The sequence below is a fragment of the Onthophagus taurus genome, unplaced genomic scaffold, assembly GCF_036711975.1.
Source record: "Onthophagus taurus isolate NC unplaced genomic scaffold, IU_Otau_3.0 ScKx7SY_15, whole genome shotgun sequence".
Classification (NCBI taxonomy): Eukaryota; Metazoa; Arthropoda; class Insecta; order Coleoptera; family Scarabaeidae; genus Onthophagus; species Onthophagus taurus.
In genome coordinates, this window is record NW_027248940.1 from 1016059 (window position 1) to 1043417 (window position 27359).

The 27359-nt window shown below is 33.5% G+C and overlaps 1 protein-coding gene and 1 long non-coding RNA gene across 2 annotated transcripts; both read left to right on the forward strand.

Moving 5' to 3' along the window:
- The first annotated feature begins 5975 nt into the window (after window positions 1–5975).
- LOC111422240 (odorant receptor 85b-like) lies at window positions 5976–7181 on the forward strand. The gene is made up of 5 exons (XM_023055438.2): window positions 5976–6538; window positions 6593–6692; window positions 6757–6846; window positions 6908–7063; window positions 7113–7181. The coding sequence occupies exons 1-5, from the start codon at window positions 6093–6095 to the stop codon at window positions 7179–7181; spliced, it is 861 nt and encodes a 286-aa protein (XP_022911206.2). The 5' UTR covers window positions 5976–6092.
- A 16243-nt stretch (window positions 7182–23424) lies between these two features.
- Window positions 23425–24210, forward strand: LOC139432396 (uncharacterized). Its single transcript, XR_011642206.1, has 3 exons — window positions 23425–23533; window positions 23588–23775; window positions 23837–24210. It is a non-coding gene; the product is annotated as an uncharacterized lncRNA (long non-coding RNA).
- The last annotated feature ends 3149 nt before the right edge of the window (window positions 24211–27359 follow it).

Consider the following 27359-nt stretch of genomic DNA (forward strand, 5'->3'; position numbering starts at 1 on the left):
CATGCTACACATGTACAACGCATGCCTTAAAGAGGGAACTTTCCCCGATGCCTGGAAGGCACAGAGATTGGTTTTGATTCGAAAAAAAAAAGGCGATCCTTCTTGTCCATCTGCATACCGACCCCTGTGCATGCTGGACACCGCGGGGAAGCTGCTTGAAAAGCTGCTTCGGAACAGATTAAATAATGTAATAGAGAGCGCAGGCGGACTAGCAACCAGACAGCACGGCTTCCGCACTGGCAGATCGACGATAGGAGCCGTCAAAGAAGTAGTCCAAACTTTTAAGGAGGCTCAACGAAAAAACCATTACTCTAGGCCCATCGTAGTACTGATCAGCTTAGACATTAGAAACGCGTTTAACTCTGCGCGCTGGGAGGAGATCCTCCATGCTTTAGAACGAAACTTCGCAACCCCGGACTATCTGATGCGGATTCTGGGAAGTTACTTCACGAATAGGGGTCCGTCCTTGGCCCGGTGCTGTGGAACGTCTTCTACGACGGGATTCTGCGGCTGCAGATGCCTGACGGAGCTTTTCTTGTGGGCTACGCGGACGATTTGGCTGCGGTGATCCAGGCACGGAACGAAACCGAGGCTCAGAGAAGTATAAACAGAGTAATGAGAAGGACAAGCTGTTGGATGATGGACCGCGGTCTGACCCTTGCGGCTGATAAAACGGAAATCATCCTGCTTACTGGACGCCGCATACCGCTGGAGATAGGTTTCAAAGTTTAAGAGACCGAAATCGTCAGTCGGAAAGCCCTGAAATATTTGGGGGTAACGCTCGACAATAGACTAACATTCCGAGATCATGTGAGGTGTGCCTGCGATAGAGCGGCAAAAATTACAACAATGCTGAGTCGCATAATGGGAAATCTTGGCGGACCGACTGCGACCAAGCGCAGACTACTTATGGAGGTCTCAAATGCCATAATGTTATACGGCTGCGAGATCTGGACCGATGATCTAAGGCAGGATAGCCGCAAACGTCTCATATCAGTCCAAAGAAGAAGTGCCCTGCGGATTACATCTGCGTATAGAACAGTGTCAGGACCTGCGGTGCTTGTAATCGCTGGCATACCCCCCCTTGACCTACTAGCTGCGGAAAGAAAGGAGGTATATGAAACAAAAGACGCAGTGGCACCGATACAAGCGCGTAAGCAGGCTAGAATGCATACCTGTGATAAATGGCAGAAGCTATGGGACGAGGAAACCCGAGGCAGGTGGACGGCTCGACTGATCCCGCGTATTCAGATTTGGCGTGATCGAAAGCACGGCGAAGTCAATTACTACATTACCCAAATCCTAACGGGGCACGGATATTTTTGTAAATACCTCTGGAACATCGGAAAAGTAAATAGCCCTGCTTGCCCATATGCGGATGGGCTGACAGATGACGCCGAACACACAGTGTTCCACTGCCACAGATGGAAAACCGAAAGGGAAGAGTTGAAGGTAAATGTAGGCCCTATAGCACCCGACACGCTGGTCAACAAAATGATTAGTGACGAAGCGACTTGGACAACAATCGTTACCTTTTTGACGAAGGTCCTCACCCAGAAGAAACTTGAAATGGATGTCGCTCTAGTCCATCTACACGAAGCTGAGTACAGAGAGGGCTCCCCGATAGGATGAATAGCCTTTTCTGATCCTTTATTCAACGCTACTACAACTACCAGCTGAAGCCGGAGGGGGGAACCCCGATGGGACGAAGAGCCCCCCTCCGATACCTGTAAGTTTACGGTTTTATATGCAAACCTAGAAGTAATCACATATTTTTAATTTTTTAAACGTACCTGGACCCGACGTGAAGTTGATCCAACTGCTGAAGTCGGAGGGGGGATCCCCGACGGGACGAAGAGCCCCCCTCCGATACCTACGTACCTGGACCCGACGTGTAGCTGATCCAACTGATGAAGACGGAGGGGGGATCTCCGACGGGACGAAGAACCCCCTCCGATGCCTGTAAGTTAACGGTTTTAAATGCAAACGTAAAAGTAACCATATGTTTTTATTTTGTTATACGTACCTTAACCCGACGTGGAGTCTCCGATACCTACGTACCTGTATTTGAAGTGCAGTAGATCCACTAAAGTACTGAAGAATCACTGAAGACGGATGGGGGATCCCCAAGCACACGAAATGCTCCGATGAAATACCCAGAAGGGTGGTCCCGGAGCTGGGGAAAGAGGGGGAGTTTTTAGTGGGTAACTTAGGGACTAGAGTCCCACACTTCCGGCCGAAATATTTCCCAACACATCACCATCTACAAGCGCCAACAGTAGGCCGGGGTGCGTAACGCATTTTCTCCTCCTCAGCGCAGCGTGCACTTTTTTACTAGCTGCTAGTAAAGTAGTTCTGTGCAATTATGGTGGCGTGTAAACTGTCCAGATAGTTAGCTAGCAAATATGTATGCGAGTAAAGTTGGAGACCGGTCAACTTTACTAGCTACTAGCTCACTTTTTTAGTATCTAGATAGTAAAAAAGTATCGTGTAATTATATCGGCGAGCAAAGTAGGTACAGAGTAGAAGAGATTTTATAATACTGACGGTTGTAATGTCAAGGTTGGTTCAGTTATATATAGTGAAAATGACACCTAAAATATCAAAAGAAGTATTACTTGGATGTGCCTTGGTTCTTGGAGCCGTTTTACAAGAAGAATTAAAAAACACGATTTGCGAGAAACGAAAAAGGAAATGGGTGAGGGAATGGATTTCTCGCAGGGATAAGTTAGGTGCTTCTTGCACCCTTTTAAAAGAATTAGCTGAAGAAGATCCGACAGCTTATAGAAATAGCCTAGGAATAAGTACTACAAATTTTAATAATTTGCTGCAAATGGTAATCCAAAAAACTAATACGGTAATGAGATTGGCTATTCCCACAAGAGTAAAACTTGAAATAACGCTACGCTATTTAGCCACTGGAGACAGCTTTAAATCTTTGGAGTATCTATTTCGAGTCCCGGAATGTACAATTTCGAAATTTTTACCGGAAGTTCTAACTGCAATATCAGATGTTCTCAAACCCTACCTAAAGGTTAGTTAATCTAATAAAGTTATTACCTAAAGAAATAAGAGATAAATAAAACTAGTCATGAACAGTAAATAAGTTTATTTTTCTCTTCTTTTTTAAAACAATTACAATGACATATAAATTGCATTGTCTGTACTATCAAGGAAACTATTCTGCATGGCTTCCTCTAACACATCAGAACTCTTTTTGTTCCAAACAGTATTTGGAAGGACATTGGCGTAGTCAGTACTTTTCTTGGTATTTGTAGTAGATGTATAATTTTCAGTAATAACACTATCAGGATCGGGTGATGGTTGAGGAGTGGAGCAAACTACAGATTGAGCATATGTAGAGGGTGAACATGATGGCATACATGATGAAGACGGCAGATTAGAAAGTTTTGTATTAGTAATCAAATTCTGTATTTGTTGTTGTAGTATTATTGCCTCCCTACTAGGTAATTCTCGAAGCTCTATGGCAACATACTGTCCAAAAACATCAAATGCATCCTGTTTGTTCACTTTTGAAACAATATCATTAAATTCTTCAAGGGCACCCTGTACGCATGATCGTTTTTCTTTGGCTTGGGTTCTTTTGGCAGGAGGAGGTTTCGTGATCGGTGCATGAAGAACTCTTTTCTGTGATGGATAGGATTGTTCACCCGATGTTGTCCTGTCAGTGTTCAAATCTGATTCTCCTTCTTCTGTACCCGTTTTGTTTTCGTCCACTGTGGATTGTATATCCTAAAAATAATAGATAATGCTTTGAAATAAGAAACAAGTATCAGCGTTTTTATTATATTTTCAGGTGCCCTCAGCAAGTGATGAATGGAAACAAATAGAAAAAAAATTCATGGCATATTGGAATTTTCCTAGATGTTGCGGTGCAATTGATGGTAAACACGTTCAAATTAAATGCCCACCAAACAGCGGTTCATCATTTTATAATTATAAGGGCACAAATGAAGAAAAAGTTTTCAACTATAGGCTTTTCAGAGCGCGGCGAGTAGTAGAAAATGCATTTGGTATACTTGTCTGGCGATTTCGAGTATTTCAGAGACCAATACAATTAAAATCAGATACTATTGATAAAGTAATCTGGGCTGCTTGTAGTTTACATAATTGGCTACGAATGACTTCTAATACTTACCTTACCCCACGATCAGTTGACAGTGAGGATTTAAATTTCGATTTTACTTAAAAAATCGTAAAAAGTCAGGATTTTAATGAATCGTTATGAAATTATCACCACTTATAAAGAAAATTATAATCTTTTTAATGAAAAAGACCGTTTTTGAAAATACTTTTTACTTCTTGAGATATTACATATTTTGTGTCATCGCTTTTTTATTTTTAAGTTATTTATTGACTCGATTTCAAAAAATCATAAAAAATCGATTTTTAAAGATATCATAATGAAATTTGCAGTAATTATAGAAGAAAGTGTCACCTTATTAATGAAGAAAACCGTTTTTGAAAATGTTTTTTCGTTCTTGAGATAAAAATGTTTAAACACAACGATGCATGTTCTCACTGTATAGGGAAATGAAAAATTATCGATTTGATTTAAAAAAATCGTATAAAATCGGGATTTTAATGAATCGTTATGAAATTATCACCACTTATAAAGGAAATTATAATCTTTTTAATGAAAAAGACCGTTTTTGAAAATACTTTTTACTTCTTGAGATATTACATATTTTGTGTCATCGCTTTTTTATTTTTAAGTTATTTATTGACTCGATTTCAAAAAATCATAAAAAATCGATTTTTAAAGATATCATAATGAAATTTGCAGTAATTATAGAAGAAAGTGTCACCTTATTAATGAAGAAAACCGTTTTTGAAAATGTTTTTTCGTTCTTGAGATAAAAATGTTTAAACACAACGATGCATGTTCTCACTGTATAGGGAAATGAAAAATTATCGATTTGATTTAAAAAAATCGTATAAAATCGGGATTTTAATGAATCGTTATGAAATTATCACCACTTATAAAGGAAATTATAATCTTTTTAATGAAAAAGACCGTTTTTGAAAATACTTTTTACTTCTTGAGATATTACATATTTTGTGTCATCGCTTTTTTATTTTTAAGTTATTTTTTGAGTCGATTTCAAAAAATCATAAAAAATCGATTTTTAAAGATATCATAATAAAATTTGTAGTAATTATAGAAGGAAGTGTCACCTTATTAATGAAGAAAACCGTTTTTGAAAACATTTTTCCGTTCTTGAGATAAAAATGTTTAAACACAACGATACATTTTCTCACATCATAGGGAAAATAAAGATTTTCGATTTGATTTAAAAAATCATATAAAATCGGGGTTGTAAGGAATCATTACGAAATTACCACCACTTATAAAGAAAACTATAATCTTTTTAATGGAAAAAACCGTTTTTGAAAATACTTTTTATTTCTTCAGATATTAAATTTTTCGTGTCATTGTTCTTTTTATTTTTAAGTTAATTATTGAATCGATTTCAAAAAATCATAAAAAATCGATTTTTAAAGACATCACTATCCAATTTTCAGCAATTATAGAAGAAAATGTCACCTTTTTAATGAAACGAACCGTCTTTGAAAAAATTTTATTGTTCTTAAGATACCATTTGTTTTGTTACAATCATTATCCGATACAACTTAATTATTTCAGAGATGCATTAACAAATCCATTACCAAGAAATCCATTATTATGGTTGCGTTTATAACGTTGCTTTCTTAATCACATTACCCTTAATAACTTAATTCAGTGAAGATGTCGAAAGACCTCGGTTTTTACCATTTAAAGAGATATTGTTTGAAATGTAAAACTTGGCCCATTTCGCGAGGATTTCGTGGACTCTTACCCGCTATCATAATAACTCTAAATATAATTTTGGGGATTCGCCCAATATTTAAGGAAATATCAAGTGAGTATTAACAGAAAAAAATTTTGTTTGATACTTTCTTTTTAATATTTTTCAGATTTTAAGGAGGACGTTTCAAAATGCTTATTTAACATTAAGTTTCTTTCATTGGCTGGGCTCATTATCACTTATAACATCCAACTGCTTAGGAACCGAGATGCTTTATTCGAAATGCTTAATCTATTAAGTGATTTCAATCATAATGATGTAACCAAACGAGTTACATTTCTTGAGAAAAATATGGAATCTTTGTTGAAAACGTTTCGTTTCGTCGCGTTTATTTCTGCAAACGTCATTTCGTATTACGTTATGTGGAAGAATAAATGTATTAATTTTATGATCACTAAACACTGCTTTATGTTTGAGTATTACGTTCCGTTTCAATTGGAGCACAGGGGAATAATATTTTTAATAATATTATTTCAAATATATTCGATTAATGTTGTATTGAACGCAGCTATTCTTTACACGCTACTCTATGTTTATTCGTTCGAATTATTGATCGCCCGGACTGAAATCCTTCAAGAATTGATTTCTAACATACATTTATCAAAAAATAAGAAAAGAAACTATCGCATTTTACGACCGATCGTTTTGTATCAACAAGATTTTTTCAGGTATTACCTGAAAATTTATTTAATAATTTTTTAATTACGTAATTAATGTTTTAGGGTGTTCCAAATCACCAAAAATTTCTTCATTAACTTCTTAGTACCCGTAAAAATGTTTCATTCAATTTGTTTAACTGCGTCAATCACCGACTTTGCTTTGGTTTGTGATTCTTAATTATCATTAATTAATTGTACATATATAAAATATATATTATATATTTTAGAGAAAGGATTTATTAAGTGTATTATTGATTATAATGAGCTTCTCGGCATTATTAATAAGCCATACAATCGGGCAAAGGTTTACAACAGCGGTATGAATAATGTCTCATGAAACGTTTAATTAATATTATTTAGATTTTGATGTTGTGGTAGGCTGGGAAGGTGTCCGAAACGACTTATAACATAAACTGGTATGAAGCCGATGTCTCAACTCGAAAAGACGTTTTAATTTTGCTCTCTATGACCCAAAAGATCCTCATGGTGGAATTGCCTTTATTTGGTAGCTTATCCCATGTAGCTGCAGCAAAAGTAAGTAGTTAAGTGTTTAAAATTGGAATTAAAAAAAATATTTTTGAAGGACTTCAACAAAGTTTACGCTTTGTACAATTGGATGTTGACAATTACGAAAAAATTAAATAATTGTTAAGAAATTGGTACACGAAATAAAAATTTATTTTATTTCCGCACAAAAAGTGATTTTTATTTTAACCACTAATTTCGAATATAAATATCTCAAAAACGAAAAATGATTTTCAAAAACGGTCTTTTTCATTAAAAAGATTATAATTTTCTTTATAAGTGGTGATAATTTCATAACGATTCATTAAAATCCCGATTTTATACGATTTTTTTAAATCAAATCGATAATTTTTCATTTCCCTATACAGTGAGAAAATGCATCGTTGTGTTTAAACATTTTTATCTCAAGAACGAAAAAACATTTTCAAAAGCGGTTTTCTTCATTAACAAGGTGACACTTCCTTCTATAATTACTACAAATTTCATTATGATATCTTTAAAAATCGATTTCTTATGATTTTTTGAAATCGACTCAATAAATAACTTAAAAATAAAACAGCGATGACACAAAATATGTAATATCTCAAGAAGTAAAAAGTATTTTCAAAAACGATCTTTTTTATTAAAAAGATTATAATTTCCTTTATAAGTGGTGATAATTTCATAACGATTCATTAAAATCCCGATTTTATACGATTTTTTTAAATCAAATCGATAATTTCTCATTTCCCTATACAGTGAGAAAATGCATCGTTGTGTTTAAACATTTTTATCTCAAGAACGAAAAAACATTTTCAAAAGCGGTTTTCTTCGTTAACAAGGTGACACTTCCTTCTATAATTACTACAAATTTTATTATGATATCTTTAAAAATCGATTTTTTATGATTTTTTGAAATCGACTCAATAAATAACTTAAAAATAAAAAAGCGATGACACAAAATATGTAATATCTCAAGAAATAAAAAATATTTTCAAAAACGGTCTTTTTCATTAAAAAGATTATAATTTCCTTTATAAGTGGTGATAATTTCATAGCGATTCATTAAAATCCCGATTTTATACGATTTTTTTAAATCAAATCGATAATTTCTCATTTCCCTATACAGTGAGAAAATGTATCGTTGTGTTTAAACATTTTTATCTCAAGAACGAAAAAACATTTTCAAAAGCGGTTTTCTTCATTAACAAGGTGACACTTCCTTCTATAATTACTGCAAATTTCATTAAGATATCTTTAAAAATCGATTTTTTATGATTTTTTGAAATCGACTCATAAATAACTTAAAAATAAAAAAGCGATGACACAAAATATGTAATATCTCAAGAAGTAAAAAGTATTTTCAAAAACGGTCTCTTTCATTAAAAAGATTATAGCTTTCTTTTTAAATGGTGATAATTTCATAACGATTCATTAAAATCCCGATTTTATACGATTTTTTTAAATCAAATTGATAATTTCTCATTTCCCTATACAGTGAGAAAATCCGTTGTGTTTAAACATTTTTATCTCAAGAACGAAAAAACATTTTCAAAAGTGGTTATCTTCATTAACAAGGTGACACTTCCTTCTATAATTACTGCAAATTTCATTATGATATCTTTAAAAATCGATTTTTTATGATTTTTTGAAATCGACTCATAAATAACTTAAAAATAAAAAAGCGATGACACAAAATATGTAATATCTCAAGAAGTAAAAAGTATTTTCAAAAACGGTCTGTTTCATTAAAAAGATTATAATTTCCTTTATAAGTGGTGATAATTTCATAGCGATTCATTAAAATCCCGATTTTATACGATTTTTTTAAATCAAATCGATAATTTTTAATTTCCCTATACAGTGAGAAAATGTATCGTTGTGTTTAAACATTTTTATCTCAAGAACGAAAAAACATTTTCAAACGCGGTTTTCTTCATTAACAAGGTGACACTTCCTTCTATAATTACTACAAATTTCAATATGATATCTTTAAAAATCGATTTATTATGATTTTTTGAAATTGACTCAATAAATAACTTAAAAATAAAAAAGCGATGACACATAATATGTAATATCTCAAGAAGTAAAAAGTATTTTCAAAAACGGTCTGTTTCATTAAAAAGATTATAATTTTCTTTATAAGTGGTGATAATTTCATAACGATTCATTAAAATCACGATTTTATACGATTTTTTTAATTCAAATCGATAATTTTTCATTTCCCTACACAGTGAGAAAATGCATCGTTGTGTTTAAACATTTTTATCTCATAAAACGAAAAAATATTTTCAAAAACGGTTTTCTTCATTAATAAGGTGACACTTTCTTCTATAATTACTGCAAATTTCATTATGATATCTTTAAAAATCGATTTTTTATGATTTTTTGAAATCGACTCAATAAATAACTTAAAAATAAAAAAGCGATGACACAAAATATGTAATATCTCAAGAAGTAAAAAGTATTTTCAAAAACGGTCTTTTTCATTAAAAAGATTATAATTTTCTTTATAAGTGGTGATAATTTCATAACGATTCATTAAAATCCCGATTTTATACGATTTTTTTAAATCTAATCGATAATTTTTCATTTCCCTATACAGTGAGAAAATGCATCGTTGTGTTAATCATTTTTATCTCAAGAACGAAAAAACATTTTCAAAAGCGGTTTTCTTCATTAACAAGGTGACACTTCCTTCTATAATTACTACAAATTTCATTATGATATCTTTAAAAATCGATTTTTTATGATTTTTTGAAATTGACTTAATAAATAACTTAAAAATAAAAAAGCGATGACACACAATATGTAAAATCTCAAGAAGTAAAAAGTATTTTCAAAAACGGTCTGTTTCATTAAAAAGATTATAATTTCCTTTATAAGTGGTGATAATTTCATAGCGATTCATTAAAATCCCGATTTTATACGATTTTTTTAAATCAAATCGATAATTTTTAATTTCCCTATACAGTGAGAAAATGTATCGTTGTGTTTAAACATTTTTATCTCAAGAACGAAAAAACATTTTCAAACGCGGTTTTCTTCATTAACAAGGTGACACTTCCTTCTATAATTACTACAAATTTCAATATGATATCTTTAAAAATCGATTTATTATGATTTTTTGAAATTGACTCAATAAATAACTTAAAAATAAAAAAGCGATGACACATAATATGTAATATCTCAAGAAGTAAAAAGTATTTTCAAAAACGGTCTGTTTCATTAAAAAGATTATAATTTTCTTTATAAGTGGTGATAATTTCATAACGATTCATTAAAATCACGATTTTATACGATTTTTTTAATTCAAATCGATAATTTTTCATTTCCCTACACAGTGAGAAAATGCATCGTTGTGTTTAAACATTTTTATCTCATAAAACGAAAAAATATTTTCAAAAACGGTTTTCTTCATTAATAAGGTGACACTTTCTTCTATAATTACTGCAAATTTCATTATGATATCTTTAAAAATCGATTTTTTATGATTTTTTGAAATCGACTCAATAAATAACTTAAAAATAAAAAAGCGATGACACAAAATATGTAATATCTCAAGAAGTAAAAAGTATTTTCAAAAACGGTCTTTTTCATTAAAAAGATTATAATTTTCTTTATAAGTGGTGATAATTTCATAACGATTCATTAAAATCCCGATTTTATACGATTTTTTTAAATCAAATCGATAATTTCTCATTTCCCTATACAGTGAGAAAATGCATCGTTGTGTTTAAACATTTTTATCTCAAGAACGAAAAAACATTTTCAAAAGCGGGTTTCTTCATTAACAAGGTGACACTTCCTTCTATAATTACTGCAAATTTCATTATGATATCTTTAAAAATCGATTTTTTATGATTTTTTGAAATCGAGTCAATAAATAACTTAAAAATAAAAAAGCGATGACACAAAATATGTAATATCTCAAGAAGTAAAAAGTATTTTCAAAAACGGTCTTTTTCTTTAAAAAGATTATAATTTTCTTTATAAGTGGTGATAATTTCATAACGATTCATTAAAATCCCGATTTTATACGATTTTTTTAAATCAAATCGATAATTTTTCATTTCCCTATACAGTGAGAAAATGCATCGTTGTGTTTAAACATTTTTATCTCAAGAACGAAAAAACATTTTCAAAAGCGGTTTTCTTCATTAACAAGGTAACACTTTCTTCTATAATTACTGCAAATTTCATTATGATATGTTTAAAAATCGAATTTTTATGATTTTTTGAAATCGACTGAATAAATAACTTAAAAATAAAAAAGCGATGACACAAAATATGTAATATCTCAAGAAGTAAAAAGTATTTTCAAAAACGGTCTTTTTCATTAAAAAGATTATAATTTTCTTTATAAGTGGTGATAATTTCATAACGATTCATTAAAATCCCGATTTTATACGATTTTTTTAAATCAAATCGATAATTTTTCATTTCCCTATACAGTGAGAAAATGCATCGTTGTGTTTAAACATTTTTATCTCAAGAACGAAAAAACATTTTCAAAAGCGGGTTTCTTCATTAACAAGGTGACACTTCCTTCTATAATTACTACAAATTTCATTATGATATCTTTAGACATCGATTTTTTATGATTTTTTGAAATCGACTCAATAAATAACTTAAAAATAAGAAAGCGATGACACAAAATATGTAATATCTCAAGAAGTAAAAAGTATTTTCAAAAACCGTCTTTTTCATTAAAAAGATTATAATTTTCTTTATAAGTGGTGATAATTTCATAGCGATTCATTAAAATCCTGATTTTTTACGATTTTTTAAGTAAAATCGAAAATTTTTTATTTCCCTATTAAGTGAGGAAATGCATCGTTGTGTTTAAACATTGTTATCTCAAGAATCAGAAAACATTTTCAAAAGAGGTTTTCTTCATTAACAAGGTGACACTTCCTTCTATAATTACTGCAAATTTCATTATGATATCTTTAAAAATCGATTTTTTATGATTTTTTGAAATCGACTCAATAAATAACTTAAAAATAACAAAGCGATGACACAAAATATGTAATATCTCAAGAAGTAAAAAGTATTTTCAAAAACGGTCTTTTTCATTAAAAAGATTATAATTTTCTTTATAAGTGGTGATAATTTCATAACGATTCATTAAAATGCCGATTTTATACGATTTTTTTAAATCAAATCGATAATTTTTCATTTCCCTATACAGTGAGAAAATGCATCGTTGTGTTTAAACATTTTTATCTCAAGAACGAAAAAACATTTTCAAAAGCGGTTTTCTTCATTAACAAGGTGACACTTCCTTCTATAATTACTGCAAATTTCATTATGATATCTTTAAAAATCGATTTTTTATGACTTTTTGAAATCGACTCAATAAATAACTTAAAAATAAAAAAGCGATGACACAAATTATGTAATATCTCAAGAAATAAAAAGTATTTTCAAAAACGGTCTTTTTCATTAAATAGATTATAATTTTCTTTATAAGTGGTGATAATTTCATAACGATTCATTAAAATCCCGATTTTATACGATTTTTTTAAATCAAATCGATAATTTTTCATTTCCCTATACAGTGAGAAAATGCATCGGTGTGTTTAAACATTTTTATCTCAAGAACGAAACAACGTTTTCAAAAGCGGTTTTCTTCATTAACAAGGTGACACTTCCTTCTATAATTACTACAAATTTTATTATGATATCTTTAAAAATCGATTTTTTATGATTTTTTGAAATCGACTCAATAAATAACTTAAAAATAAAAAAGCGATGACACAAAATATGTGATATCTCAAGAAGTAAAAAGTATTTTCAAAAACGGTCTTTTTAATTAAAAAGATTATAATTTTCTTTATAAGTGGTGATAATTTCATAACGATTCATTAAAATCCCGATTTTATACGATTTTTTAAATCAAATCGATAATTTTTCATTTCCCTATACAGTGAGAAAATGCATCGTTGTGTTTAAACATTTTTATCTCAAGAACGAAAAAACATTTTCAAAAGCGGTTTTCTTCATTAACAAGGTGACACTTCCTTCTATAATTACTGCAAATTTCATTATGATATCTTTAAAAATCGATTTTTTATGATTTTTTGAAATCGACTCAATAAATAACTTAAAAATAAAAAAGCGATGACACAAAATATGTAATATCTCAAGAAGTAAAAAGTATTTTCAAAAACGGTCTTTTTCATGAAAAAGATTATAATTTTCTTTATAAGTGGTGATAATTTCATAACGATTCATTAAAATCCCGATTTTATACGATTTTTTTAAATCAAATCGATAATTTTTCATTTCCCTATACAGTGAGAAAATGCATCGTGGTGTTTAAACATTTTTATCTCAAGAAGGAAAAAACATTTTCAAAAGCGGTTTTCTTCATTAACAAGGTGACACTTCCTTCTATAATTACTGCAAATTTCATTATGATATCTTTAAAAATCGATTTTTTATGATTTTTTGAAATCGACTCAATAAATAACTTAAAAATAAAAAAGCGATGACACAAAATATGTAATATCTCAAGAAGTAAAAAGTATTTTCAAAAACGGTCTTTTTCATTAAAAATATTATAATTTTCTTTATAAGTGGTGATAATTTCATAACGATTCATTAAAATCCCGATTTTATACGATTTTTTTAAATCAAATCGATAATTTTTCATTTCCCTATACAGTGGAAAATGCATCGTTGTGTTTAAACATTTTTATCTCAAGAACGAAAAAACATTTTCAAAAGCGGTTTTCTTCATTAACAAGGTGACACTTCCTTCTATAATTACTGCAAATTTCATTATGATATCTTTAAAAATCGATTTTTTATGATTTTTTGAAATCGACTCAATAAATAACTTAAAAATAAAAAAGCGATGACACAAAATATGTAATATCTCAAGAAGTAAACAGTATTTTCAAAAACGGTCTTTTTCATTAAAAAGATTATAATTTTCTTTATAAGTGGTGATAATTTCATAACGATTCATTAAAATCCCGATTTTATACGATTTTTTTAAATCAAATTGATAATTTCTCATTTCCCTATACAGTGAGAAAATCCGTTGTGTTTAAACATTTTTATCTCAAGAACGAAACAACGTTTTCAAAAGCGGTTTTCTTCATTAACAAGGTGACACTTCCTTCTATAATTACTGCAAATTTCATTATGATATCTTTAAAAATCGAAGAAGAAAAACAAATTTTATTCAGTACCCACTACATAAAAAAAAATAAGAATAACAATATAAATATCTATAATATGTGTATATAACAAAAATAAAAAAGTGAAGGGGTGAGAATAGGGCTACCGACCAGGGTCTTTCTGCCCGTGATTTTTGTAGTCGGCGGCTTGTTTCAGTCTTCTCTGACGGCCAGGAGTTTTTGGAAGAGAAGAGGTGGATTGTTGCGAGGGTGGAGTAATCGAGGCGATATAAGCGTGTGTTGCAAGGCGTTGGTAGGAAAATTTAGGATGGATTTATCGGACAAAGATTGAAGGCGGGTATGGATAGGGGGGATATCGGTAAGTTGGTATAGCAGATCATTGCTAGGGTTAAAGAGGGGATTACGGGGGTTCCTAATTCGGGTGATGGATCTCAGTGCAGATCTTTCCGCTACTTCCAGGTGGTACTTCGTTTTTCTTGGTGCGTCGCTTAACAGTATTGATCCATATTCTATGATGGGCCTGCATATGGTCTTGTAGATGTGCGAGGCACATGAGGTAGAGATTCCACGACCTCTGAACGAGAGGGATTTAAAGTGTTTGGCGCGTGTCTTTACTTTCATCTTCACCTTGGTTGCATGAGTGGAAAACTTAAGCGTTCTGTCAAGTGTTATGCCAAGATACTTGCAGGTTGGTGAGACAGAGATTGCCGTTGATTGTATTGTAATTGTGGGAGAGGGAGCGCGGGGTGAAAGGAATGGGACAAAAAATTGTGTTTTTGTGGGATTGAGTAGGATGCGCCATTTTCGGAACCAATTTTCCGTTTCGTTTATGAGCGTCTGCAGCTTACGGACGGAGGAAGTGATATCCTTACTGTGCGAGACCAATGCTGTGTCATCGGCATAAAGTAGTGCGTATGCAGTGAGGTTAAAGGCGTCAGGGTTGTCGTTGTAAAGATCGTGGCAGAATAGATTGTATAGAGAGGGAGAGATAGGCGAACCCTGAGGAAGGCCTTGCTGAGCGGAGAAGCTGTGGGAGGAGTGATTTTTCAACTTCACGATGGAGGAGCGATTCGACAGGAATTGGTTTATCAGGGTTAGAAGATAGTATGGCGTTTTTAGCTTATCCAGTTTAAACAGCAATCCTTTGTGCCACACGGAGTCAAAGGCCTTTCGGACGTCCAGAAACACTGCTGCAGATTTCAGTTTTACAAAACGTGCCGCCTGGAAGTTGGAAACCAGAATAGTTAGTGGCTGGGACGTTGATTTGCCGGATTGGAAGCCAAATTGGTAAGGCGGAATTTTCTTTGATACCGCAACCAGGAGCTTGTTCTTCAAGTGCGTCTCGAAGAGTTTTCCAATTACGGGGAGCAGTGAAATGGGGCGATAGTTGGCTGGATCAGATAGAGAAGAATCCTTCTTGGGAATACACGTAATAATTGACGTCTTCCAGTCGCGCGGGAAATGCTGAGTCGTAAGGCAAAAGTTAATTATTTTTCTGATAAAGCCATGGATGTTAAGATCTAGACTTCTAAGCAGTTTCCTTGTGATGTTATCATAGCCGGGAGCGGTATCTTTTCCCTGTCCAAGAAGAGTAAAATATTCGTCTTCCAACATGAGAGCATCTTCGGGTGTCTCGAACGGTGTCAAAAATGCGGATTCGTACCAATTATCTATAATGCTTTTATTGTGGGAACAAAACGAAACATCCTCGGTAAAGGTGAATACACCTTCTAGATAGTCAGCGTGTATGTTGACAATCTCTTCAGGGTTGGAGTGCACACCGCCATCGGTAGGATCAATGAGCTCCTCCGTTCCAGGTGTCTTTTGGTATCTTGATAGTTTTCGAATTTCGTGCCAATAGTTTCTTCCTTTACACATTTTTATTTTGTCACAGGCTTCCATGTACTTTTCCGTTCTGTATTGCTGAATTAGTTTCTGTATCTTTTTGTTGAACTCATTAAACTTCTTTTTCAACTCAGGCACTTCATATACCCTGAAGTCTCGATATAGGCGTCTTTTCTCCTTGATGAGTCTGATAATAAATGGAGGTAGCGGAAAACTGTAGTGTTTGGTGGTTCTGGATGGGCTCGCTTTGTCTATTGACTCCTTAAGACATTTGTTAAACCTTGAGATCGTGTCAACTGTGATTGTCTGATGTGCTTCTATGAAGTCTTTCATTATTGAGTTAACTGTCTCCATGTCGCAAAGCTTATAGTTTTTAATTAAAGTCGGAACAGGTTTAGGTACGTTGGTTGTGACGTTGACATAAACTAAAATGCCCAAGTGATCGGAGCATAAATCCGGAACAACTTCTACCTGTGTAATTAGACCGCGGATGTTTCTTGTGCAGAACAGTAGATCAGGAGTAGAGTTCGGATTGTTTTCCATAACGTACGTGGGAGGAGTCGTGATTTGTACGAAATTGGACATATTCAGGAAATGTCTTATGTGTTTCCTTTTGGTTGGATTCGGATTGAAGTCACCAATTATGAGACATTTGTCGTGCAGTGAGGCCATGTTAAATATGGATTCTTCAATTTTACTAAACGGGTGGATATAAATTAAGAAAACATGTATTAAGTCTGTCCCGATAGTGATGCAAAAATGAAGTGCATTATTTAATGGAGAGTTGATTGCGGGGGGGTTGGATTTTCCCAATTGTATCGTGGGGTGGCCCATAGCCACCGCTCCTCCTCTGACTCCTCTATTTATAACATTGCCGTGGTTTTGGATTGACGTCCAGTTTCTAAATGTGATGGAAGACTTCGATTTTGTTTCCACAAACATTGCGCAACGGATGTGATTCTCAATGATGTAGTTTCCGATCAGGTGTGATTTCGGGTGGTAGCTGTTGATGTTTGCGTACAATAATTTTATGCTGGTCATTGTTGATCTTGCGGAATCGAGGATTGGTAGCCGTGGATAGGTTCTGTAGGAGATGGCTTAGAGGTGTCCTGGAGATCAATCATGATAACGTACATGTAACTTCCAGAGAATGCGACAATCGTATCGATTTGGTAGTTTTCTACAAATTTCCGTTTGAGGGAATTGATAAGCTCTTGACGATCGCGTGGTTTGGGTGAGTTAATTTTTGAGAGGTAGGTATCAATAATGTGGTCGTGAATGGTGATTGGTTTATGTATGCGTGTTTCTTTTGTTTTTGTAGAAATTTGGTCAGATTTTTTATTAGCCGATTTTATTCGAACGTTAGGGACTCCTCGTATGGGAGCTGTGGGGCGGTTCTTGCATTTTAGTGACCAGGCACTGTGTCCCTCCAGGCCGCAGGATTTGCATTTCTCCGGTAGCTGTGAGGTGCATTTAGTGGTACTATGTGGGCCGAGGCATTTTGAGCACTGCACTGTGGCAGTGCATTTGTCTGAGGTATGGGAAAATTCGTCGCATCTACTACACGGGATCGGCATTGGCGGTGGAGCGCGGCTTTCAAACACTGGAAAGTGGTTGTTTTTGAAGAATACTCCCGCTTGCAGAAGCTTTTGATAGGAGTCGACACACCCGGAAATTATCCTAATTTTATAGGTGGGCTTATCTGTGGCTTTTGAGATAATTCTTTTACAGTATCTGTGTGATATATTAAGCGAGTTCAGATGTTCGCTAATTTCTTGATCTGTAATTTCAAGATCAACGGAAGCAATAACTGCAGAGTATGAGGCCGATGGAATTTTTTTAATAGATGGTGTAAAATTTCTTGATTCAGAAAACTCTGAGATAATATTTTGATTTTTTAGTAGATTTAAATTGATGGTTTGTTGTGGTTTGGAGTTTTCCGATTTAATAATAAAGCCCTCCTTTGTTTTTATTATAATGTCGCGTGGATTAAGTGAGTGTTTCGTCCAAATTTCGGACAACTGAATCCTGCTTAGCGGAAGACTTGTTTTTATGAAGAACACCGAGTTGTAGATTTTTGTCTGTTGTTGGTACGTAAGCGGGCGATCAGAGAACCGGTTAGCGGCTGGAGCACGTGGAGTTCGAAAAATTGTTGGTGTTTGCGGTGGATAAGAATTTTTATTTTTAGGTGGATGCGGAACTTTAAATGCGGAATCACTGCCGCTAGTGTTTTGTTTTTTGTGAGGACGATCCGTGTGTGTGTATTTTTTCGGGCGGCCGCGTTTTTTATTAGGGAGTCCGAACTCACCGTCCGGGTCCTGGTCGGATTCCGAGGCCGAAGCCCCCGAACCTTGCGTTTCCATAGTTGTGATCACACCCCCAAATATAGGAAAATTGTTCACGTAGGTAGTAAATTAAAATTTAATTAAATCACTGCTATTAAACACGCTAAAGCCGAGAAACGCAAGAGCATGCGTGACTCGTGCAAATGTCTTGAGAAGACTGAGAAGACTTTAAAAATCGATTTTTTATGATTTTTTGAAATCGACTCAATAAATAACTTAAAAATAAAAAAGCGATGACACAAAATATGTAATATCTCAAGAAGTAAAAAGTATTTTCAAAAGCGGTCTTTTTCATTAAAAAGATTATAATTTTCTTTATAAGTGGTGATAATTTCATAACGATTCATTAAAATCCCGATTTTATACGATTTTTTTAAATCAAATCGATAATTTTTCATTTCCCTATACAGTGAGAAAATGCATCGTTGTGTTTAAACATTTTTATCTCAAGAACGAAAAAACATTTTCAAACGCGGTTTTCTTCATTAACAAGGTGACACATTCTTCTATAATTACTGCAAATTTCATTATGATATCTTTAAAAATCGATTTTTTATGATTTTTTGAAATCGACTGAATAAATAACTTAAAAATAAAAAAGCGATGACACAAAATATGTAATATCTGAAGAAGTAAAAAGTATTTTCAAAAACGGTCTTTTTCATTAAAAAGATTATAATTTTCTTTATAAGTGGTGATAATTTCATAACGATTCATTAAAATCCCGATTTTATACGATTTTTTTTATATCAAATTGATAATTTCTCATTTCCCTATACAGTGAGAAAATGCATCGTTGTGTTTAAACATTTTTATCTCAAGAACGAAAAAACATTTTCAAAAGCGGTTTTCTTCATTAACAAGGTGACACTCCCTTCTATAATTACTACAAATTTCATTATGATATCTTTAAAAATCGATTTTTTATGATTTTTTGAAATCGACTCAATAAATAACTTAAAAATAAAAAAGCGATGACACAAAATATGTAATATCTCAAGAAGTAAAAAGTATTTTCAAAAACGGTCTTTTTCATTAAAAAGATTATAATTTTCTTTATAAGTGGTGATAATTTCATAACGATTCATTAAAATCCCGATTTTATACGATTTTTTTTATATCAAATTGATAATTTCTCATTTCCCTATACAGTGAGAAAATCCGTTGTGTTTAAACATTTTTATCTCAAGAACGAAACAACGTTTTCAAAAGCGGTTTTCTTCATTAACAAGGTGACACTTCCTTCTATAATTACTACAAATTTTATTATGATATCTTTAAAAATCGATTTTTTATGATTTTTTGAAATCGACTCAATAAATAACTTAAAAATAAAAAAGCGATGACACAAAATATGTAATATCTCAAGAAGTAAAAAGTATTTTCAAAAACGGTCTTTTTCATTAAAAAGATTATAATTTTCTTTATAAGTGGTGATAATTTCATAATGATTCATTAAAATCCTGATTTTTTACGATTTTTTAAGTAAAATCGAAAATTTTTCATTTCCTTATAAAGTGAGGAGATGTTTCGTTGTGTTTAAACATTTTTATCAAAAGGACGGAAAAAAACATCTTCAAAAGCAGTTTTCTTCATAAACAAAGTAACACTTTCTTCTATAATTACTGAAAATTGCATAATGATATCTTTAGAAATCGATTTTTTGTAATTTTTTGAAATCGATTCGATAAATAATTTAAAAATAAAAAAGCGGTGACACAAAAAATTGAACATCTCAAGAAGTAAAAAGAAGTTTCAAAAACGGTCTTTTTTATTAGAAAGGTTATAGTTCTTTTTATAAATGGTGATAATTTCATAGCGATTCTTTAAAACTTCGATTCTATACGATTTTTTAAACCATGTCGAATATCTTTATATTCCCTATAAAGTGAGGAAATGCATCGTTGTGTTTAAGCATTGTTATCTCAAGAATGAAAAAACATTTTCAAAAGAGGTTTTCATCATTAACAAGGTGACACTTTCTTCTATAATTACTGAAAATTTCATAATGATATCTTTAAAAATCGATTTTTTATAATTATTTGAAAACTATTCAATATATAATCTAAAAATAAAAAGGCGAAGACACAAAAAATTTAATATCTCAAGAAATAAAAAGTATTTTTAGAAACGGTTTTTTTCATTAAAAAGATTATAGTTTCCTTTATAAGTGGTGATATTTTCATAGCGATTCATTAAAACTTCTATTTTATGCAATTTTTTAAATCAAATTGACAAATTGAAAATGTATTGTTGATTTTAAACATTTTTATCTAGACAACAAAATAACATTTTCAAAAACGGGTTTCTTCATTAACAAGGTGACATTTTCTTCTACAATGACTGAAAATTGCATAATGATATCTTTAAAAATCGATTTTTTATGCTAAGAAGGCTAGATCTTAACATCCACGGCTTTACCAGGAAAATAATTAACTTTTGCAAACTACCGCCCCATCTCACTGCACTTGAAGAACAAGCTTCTGACTGCTGTATCAAAGAAAATTCCACCTTACCAATGTGACTTCCAATCCGGAAAATCAACGTCCCAGCCACTAACTATTCTGCTTTCCAACTTCCAGGCGGCACGTTTTGAAAAACTGAAATCCGCAGCCGTGTTTCTGGACGTCCGAAAGGCTTTCGACTCGGTGTGGCACAAAGGATTGCTATTTAAACTGGATAGGCTAAATACGTCATGCTACCTTCTAAACGTGATAAATCAATTCCTGTCGAATCGCTCCTCCATCGTGACGTTGAAAAACCACTTCTCCCACAGCTTCTCCTCTCAGCAAGGCTTTTTTCAGAGTTCGCCTATCTCTCCCTCTCTATACAATCTATTCTGTCACGATCATTACAATGGCAACCCAGAGGCTTTTAACCTCAGTACATACGCACTATTTTATGACGACACAACATTGCTTTCGCACAGTAGGGACGTCGCTTCTTCTGTCCGTAAGCTGCAGATGCTCGTAAATGAAAGGGAAAATTGGTTTCGAAAATGGCGCATTGTACTCAATCCCACAAAAACACAATTTTTTGCCCCATTCCTGTCACCCAGCGCTTCCTGTCCCACAATTACAATCCAATCAACGGTAATCTTCGTCTCACTAACCTACAATTATCTTGGCATAACACTTGGCAGAACGCTAAAGCTTTCCACTCACACAACCAAGGTACCAAGGCACTTTAAATCCCTCTCGTTCAGTGGTCGAGGAATCTCTACCTCATGTGCCTCACACATCTACAAGACCATATGCAGGCCCATCATAGAATATGGATCAACACTGCTAAGCGACGTACCAAGAAGAACGAAGTACCATCTGGAAGTGGCGGAATGATCTGCACTGCGATCCATCACCCGAATTAGAAACCCCCGTAATCCCCTCTTTAACCCTAGCAATGAACTCCTATATCAACTTACCAATATCCCCCCTATCCATACCCGCCTTCAATCTTTGTCCGACAAATCCATGCTGAAGTTACCTACCAACACCTTCCAACACATGCTCATATCGCCTCGATTACTCCGCCCTCTCAACAATCCATCTCTTCTCTTCCAAAATCTCCTGGCCGTCAGAGAGGACTGAAACAAGCCGTCGCCTACAAAAATCACGGGCAGAAAGATCCTGGTCGGTAGCGCTATTCTACCCCGTATATTGTATGTACAGTGTGTTAATTAATTATCGTATCCGACATCATCATTGCAAGTATGCAACCAATATTACAGTGCTATACGCATCATACGTAAATCACGTATTGCACAGTATTTTTATTGCAATACGTGATTTGCGTATGATGCGTATTGCACTGTAATATTGGTTGCATACTTGCAATGATGATTTTTGTGTATTGGCTTTTTTATTTTTAAGTTAATTATTGAATCGATTTCAAAAAATTATAAAAAATCGATTTTTAAAGATATCATTATGCAATTTTCAGTAACTATAGAAGAAAATGTCACCTTTTTAATGAAAAGAACCGTTCTTGAAAAAATTGTTTTGTACTTAAGATACCATTTCTTTTGTTACAATCATTATCCGATTCAACTTAATTATTTCAGAAATGCATTAACAAATCCATTACCAAGAAATCCATTATTATGGTTGCGTTTATAACGTTGCTTTCTTAATCACATTAGGTTTAATCACTTGATTCAGTGAAGATGTCGAAAAACCTGGGATTTTACCTCTTGGAGGGATATTTTTTGAAATGTAAAACTTGGCCCATTTCGCGAGGATTTCGAGGACTCCTACCCGCTATCATAGCAACTCTAAATATAATTTGGGGGATTCACCCAATATTTAAAGAAATATTAAGTGAGTATTTACAGAAAAAAATGTTGTTTGATACTTTCCTTTTAATATTATTCAGATTTTAAGGAGGACGTTGCAAAATGCTTATTTAACATTAAGTTTCTTTCCTTGTCTTTGCTCATTATCATTTATAACATCCAATTACTTAGGAACCGAGATGCTTTATTCGAAATGCTTAATCTATTGAGTGATTTCAATCATAATGATGTAACCAAACGAGTTACATTTCTTGAGAAAAATATGAAAACTTTGTTGAAAACGTTTCGTTTCGCCGAGAATAAATGTTTTAATTTTATGACCACTAAGCACTGCTCTATGCTTGAGTATTACGTTCCGTTTCAATTGGAGCACAGGGGAATAATATTTTTAATAATGTTATTTCAAATATATTCGATTAATGTGGTATTGAACGCAGCTATTCTTTACACGCTACTCTATGTTTATTCGTTCGAATTATTGATAACCCGGACTAAAATCCTTAAAGAATTGATTTGTAACACAAATTTATCAAGAAATAAGAAAAGAAACTATCGCCTTTTGCGACCGATCGTTTTGTATCAACAAAATATTTTCAGGTATTATCTCAAAATTTATTTAACAATTTTTTAATTGTGTAATTAATGTTTTAGGGTGTTTCAAACCACCAAAAATTTCTTCATTAGCTTCTTAGTACCCGTAAAAATATTTTATTCAATTTGTTTAACTGCGTCCATCACCGAATTTATACAAAAAAACTTAAATCAGTATCTCAAATTGCATAAGTAATTTAACAAAAATAACAGAAAAAAAAAGAAAAAAACCGAGGTATCTAACAATCAGCACGTGAAAGGACAAGAACTAATTGTAAGTATAAATCAATCTATATAAATTAATCTATATACGGCATGTTCCCAACAGCAGCAAGGGTCGCTCTTTTAAAGGAGATTAAGGAATCGTACGCAAATATATCAATGGCAAGACGGTCAGCAGAGCGAGCAGAGCGCAGCAATGGCGAATGCTGATAGGAGTTAGTACGCGGAGTTGTAGTAAAGAACAGAAAATCAAAACGAAGCGATCTGGGCGGGACGTGGAAGTTAATCAGTGATGTAAGCGAGGATGATTTATAAATATTATGAATTATTTTATATTCTAGTATTATATCATTAGCAAGTCGCCGTTGGCCGAGTCGTAACAAGTGGAAAGATTGGCACGCCGAGTTGTAGTCAGCATAGGTAGTATGAGATTTCCAGCATAAAAAACGAACGAATCTCTTTTGGACACGCTCTAGTCGTTCCACAAATATATTATATTGTGGATTCCATACAACAGTGCAATAATTCAAAATGTTAAATACATACGTATAATAGAGAGTCATTAATGAATTAGCGTCGGTAAAATCAGCAGCCGATCTCATGACGAAACCAAGCGTACGAAAAGCCTTGCTAACCACCGAATCGACGTGCTCACTGAATAATAGCTTACTATCAAACGTCACGCCCAAATCTCTTATAGAAGTAACCCTGTTCAACAACTTCCCTCCAATGATGGTAGTCAAAGCGTATGGGACCAGGCTTTTTTGTAAAAGTAATTGTAAAGCATCTACTATAATTCATGGTGATGAAGTTTGTGCAACAATATTGAGCAAGTTCGTATAGATCACGCTGAAGAGCAGAACAATCTCTAGGATTTGACACGCGGCAGAAGATCTTTAGATCATCTGCATACATTAAACAGTTAGCGTGTTTAAAACACTTAAATATGTCATTAATATAAATATTAAAAAGCAGAGGTCCAAGAATGCTTCCCTGAGGTACGACCAGCAAAAAAACCGTGTTGTCGAGGGTCCAAAACATTTTTTACAGTGTAAAAAATAGGCTTGTAAATTAAGCTCTCAAGGACCTTGCCAAAAATGGGCAACAAAGAAATTGGTCTGTAGTTTTCGACCAAGCTTCTACAGCCAGATTTAAAAATAGGCACCACAGAGGTCCGCTTCCAGACTAGCGGAAAGACACAGTCTTTCAGAGATCTATTGAACAGGATTGATAACGGTTCACTAAGAGATTCACAACAATTTTTTATTATAATAGGAGGTATACCGTCACCACCTGGCCCTCCGGACGGGTTAACGGCTCTAAGAGCTTTCAAGATCTCAACCTGCTCAAATTGTAGAGACAGGTCGCAAAAACGTGGGCTACCACAACGGGAGCCATTGCTGGTGCTCGAGGTCCGCGAAGCATTAAATACTGAGCCGAAGTAACGATAAAAAAGGTCGCAGATATGTGCACCATCGGTAGCAGTGACACCGTCAAACGCAACCTCTGCATTCAAGTCACTTGTCGCGCGCTTAGCTCTAACAAATGACCAAAACCTTTTGGGATCATGCCGTATACTGCTCTCCGCACTGACAATAAAATTGCGATAATCACGATCGATAAGGAACTTTGAGCGACCCCTCAAAAGGGAAAAAGTTAAATAGTCGAGGCGATTTCTATACCGCTTCCACTTCTTGTGCATCTTACGTTTTTCACGAATTACTTTTATAGTATCTTTTGAGAACCAGTACGGAAAACCGAGTACGAAGACTCGTTTGCGCGGTACGAAAAGTTTAAAAGCGTCAGATAGCACTTCGTAAAAATAAGTGGCAGCCTCGTCCACGGTTCCATCTTAATTATCATTAATTAATTTTATACAGGGTGATTCATTAGCTCTATGACAAACTTTGGCAGATGAAAGGTGATGCGATTCTGAGGAAAAAATGTTATATGAATATGGGTCCGATTCATTTTGGTTAAAGAGTTACAAGCCTTTAAAAATTTTACAGAGTTTAATAGGCAAATGAAAATGTAACATAAAAAATAAGTTTAAAAATTACAAAAATTGTTCGAAATGTCCTCCTTCAGCTTGAATGCACGCTTCACATCGACGAAGTAAAGATTTGCAACAATCACAACAATAATTATGAAACACAAATACAGAGTTGGCTGTGATAACAAAACTGAGTTCTTTATGTCAAACATTTCAATTTACTCTATTCTCTGTATTTCAAAGTTTATAACTATTTACGACTGAAGAATATGCAGATATTATTTTTGTATACGGGCTTTGTAACGGAAACGCTCGGCAAGCAGCAAGAGAATACCTTCGTAGGTTTCCAAATAGACATCAACCTGCCCATACAGTGTTTAGTGCATCATTTCGCAGACTGAGAGAAATAGTTAACCCCGCTCCACTACATTCCGTTCGTCCCCATGATGTGAATGTACAAAATGAAGAACGTGTTATTGAATTAGTACTTGACGACCCTTCAATTAGTACTCGGCGTATAGCGAGCATGTTACAAATATCCCAAAGTTTTGTATGGCATGTATTGAATCGAGAAATGTTACATCCGTTTCATCGCCAAAATGTTTTTGTGCATTTTGCCACTGGATTATTCAGCAACATGCTCAAAATAATAACTTCATTTCCCAAGTTCTGTGGTCTGATAAAGCGTGTTTCACTAGGGACGGCATAAATAATTATCATAACGAACATGTGTGGTCCTTGCAAAATCCACATGCAATTAGACCAGGAAGATTTCAGCAACGGTTTAGTGTAAACGTTTGGGGTGACATTTTTAACAATTCTTTGCTACCTGTATGGGTGATAAATGAACGCTTAAATGCAAATATGTACAGAAATTTCTTGGAACATAACCTTTTCGATTTTATCGACGACGTACCACTTAACATCGTTCAAAATATGTGGTATCAGCACGATGGTGCACCACCACATCGAGGAAGAGAAGTCATCGCTTGGTTACATGAACATTTTCCAAACAAATGGATTGGCAATGGAGGTCCAGTAGTCTGGCCACCACGATCTCCAGATCTAAATCCGCTGGATTATTATTTCTGGGGACACATGAAGCAGCTAGAAATTACTACCCGTCAGCAACTACTGGACAGAATTCAAGATGCAGCTAATAGCATACGGAATGATCCAAATATCATACGTCGTGTGATAGAATCTTTACTTCGTCGATGTGAGGCGTGCATTCAAGCTGAAGGCGGACATTTCGAACAATTTTTGTAATTTTTAAACTTATTTTTTATGTTACATTTTCATTTGCCTATTAAACTGTGTAAAATTTTCAAAGGCTTGTAACTCTTTAATCAAAATGAATCGGACCCATATTCATATAACATTTTTTTCTTACAATCGCATCACCTTTCATCTGCCAAAGTTTGTCATAGAGCTAATGAATCACCCTGTATATATAAAGTATATATTATATATTTTAGAGAAAGGATTTATTAAGTGCATTATTAATTATAACGGGCTTCTCGGCATTACTAATAACCCATACAATCGCGCAAAGATTTACAACAGCGGTATGTATAATAGCTCATGAAACGTTTAATTGATATTAATCTGATTTTGACGTTGTGACAGGCTGGGAAGGTGTCCGAAACGATTTATAACATAAACTGGTATGAAGCCAATGTCTCAACTCGAAAAGATGTTTTAATTTTGCTCTCTATGAGCCAAAAGGTCCTCATGATGGAATTGCCTTTTTTTGGTAGCTTATCCCATGTAGCTGCAGCAAATGTAAGTAAGTATTTAAGTGGTTAAAAATTGGAATTAAAAAAAATATTTTTGAAGGACTACAACAAAGTTTACGTTTTGTACAATTGGATGTTGACAATTA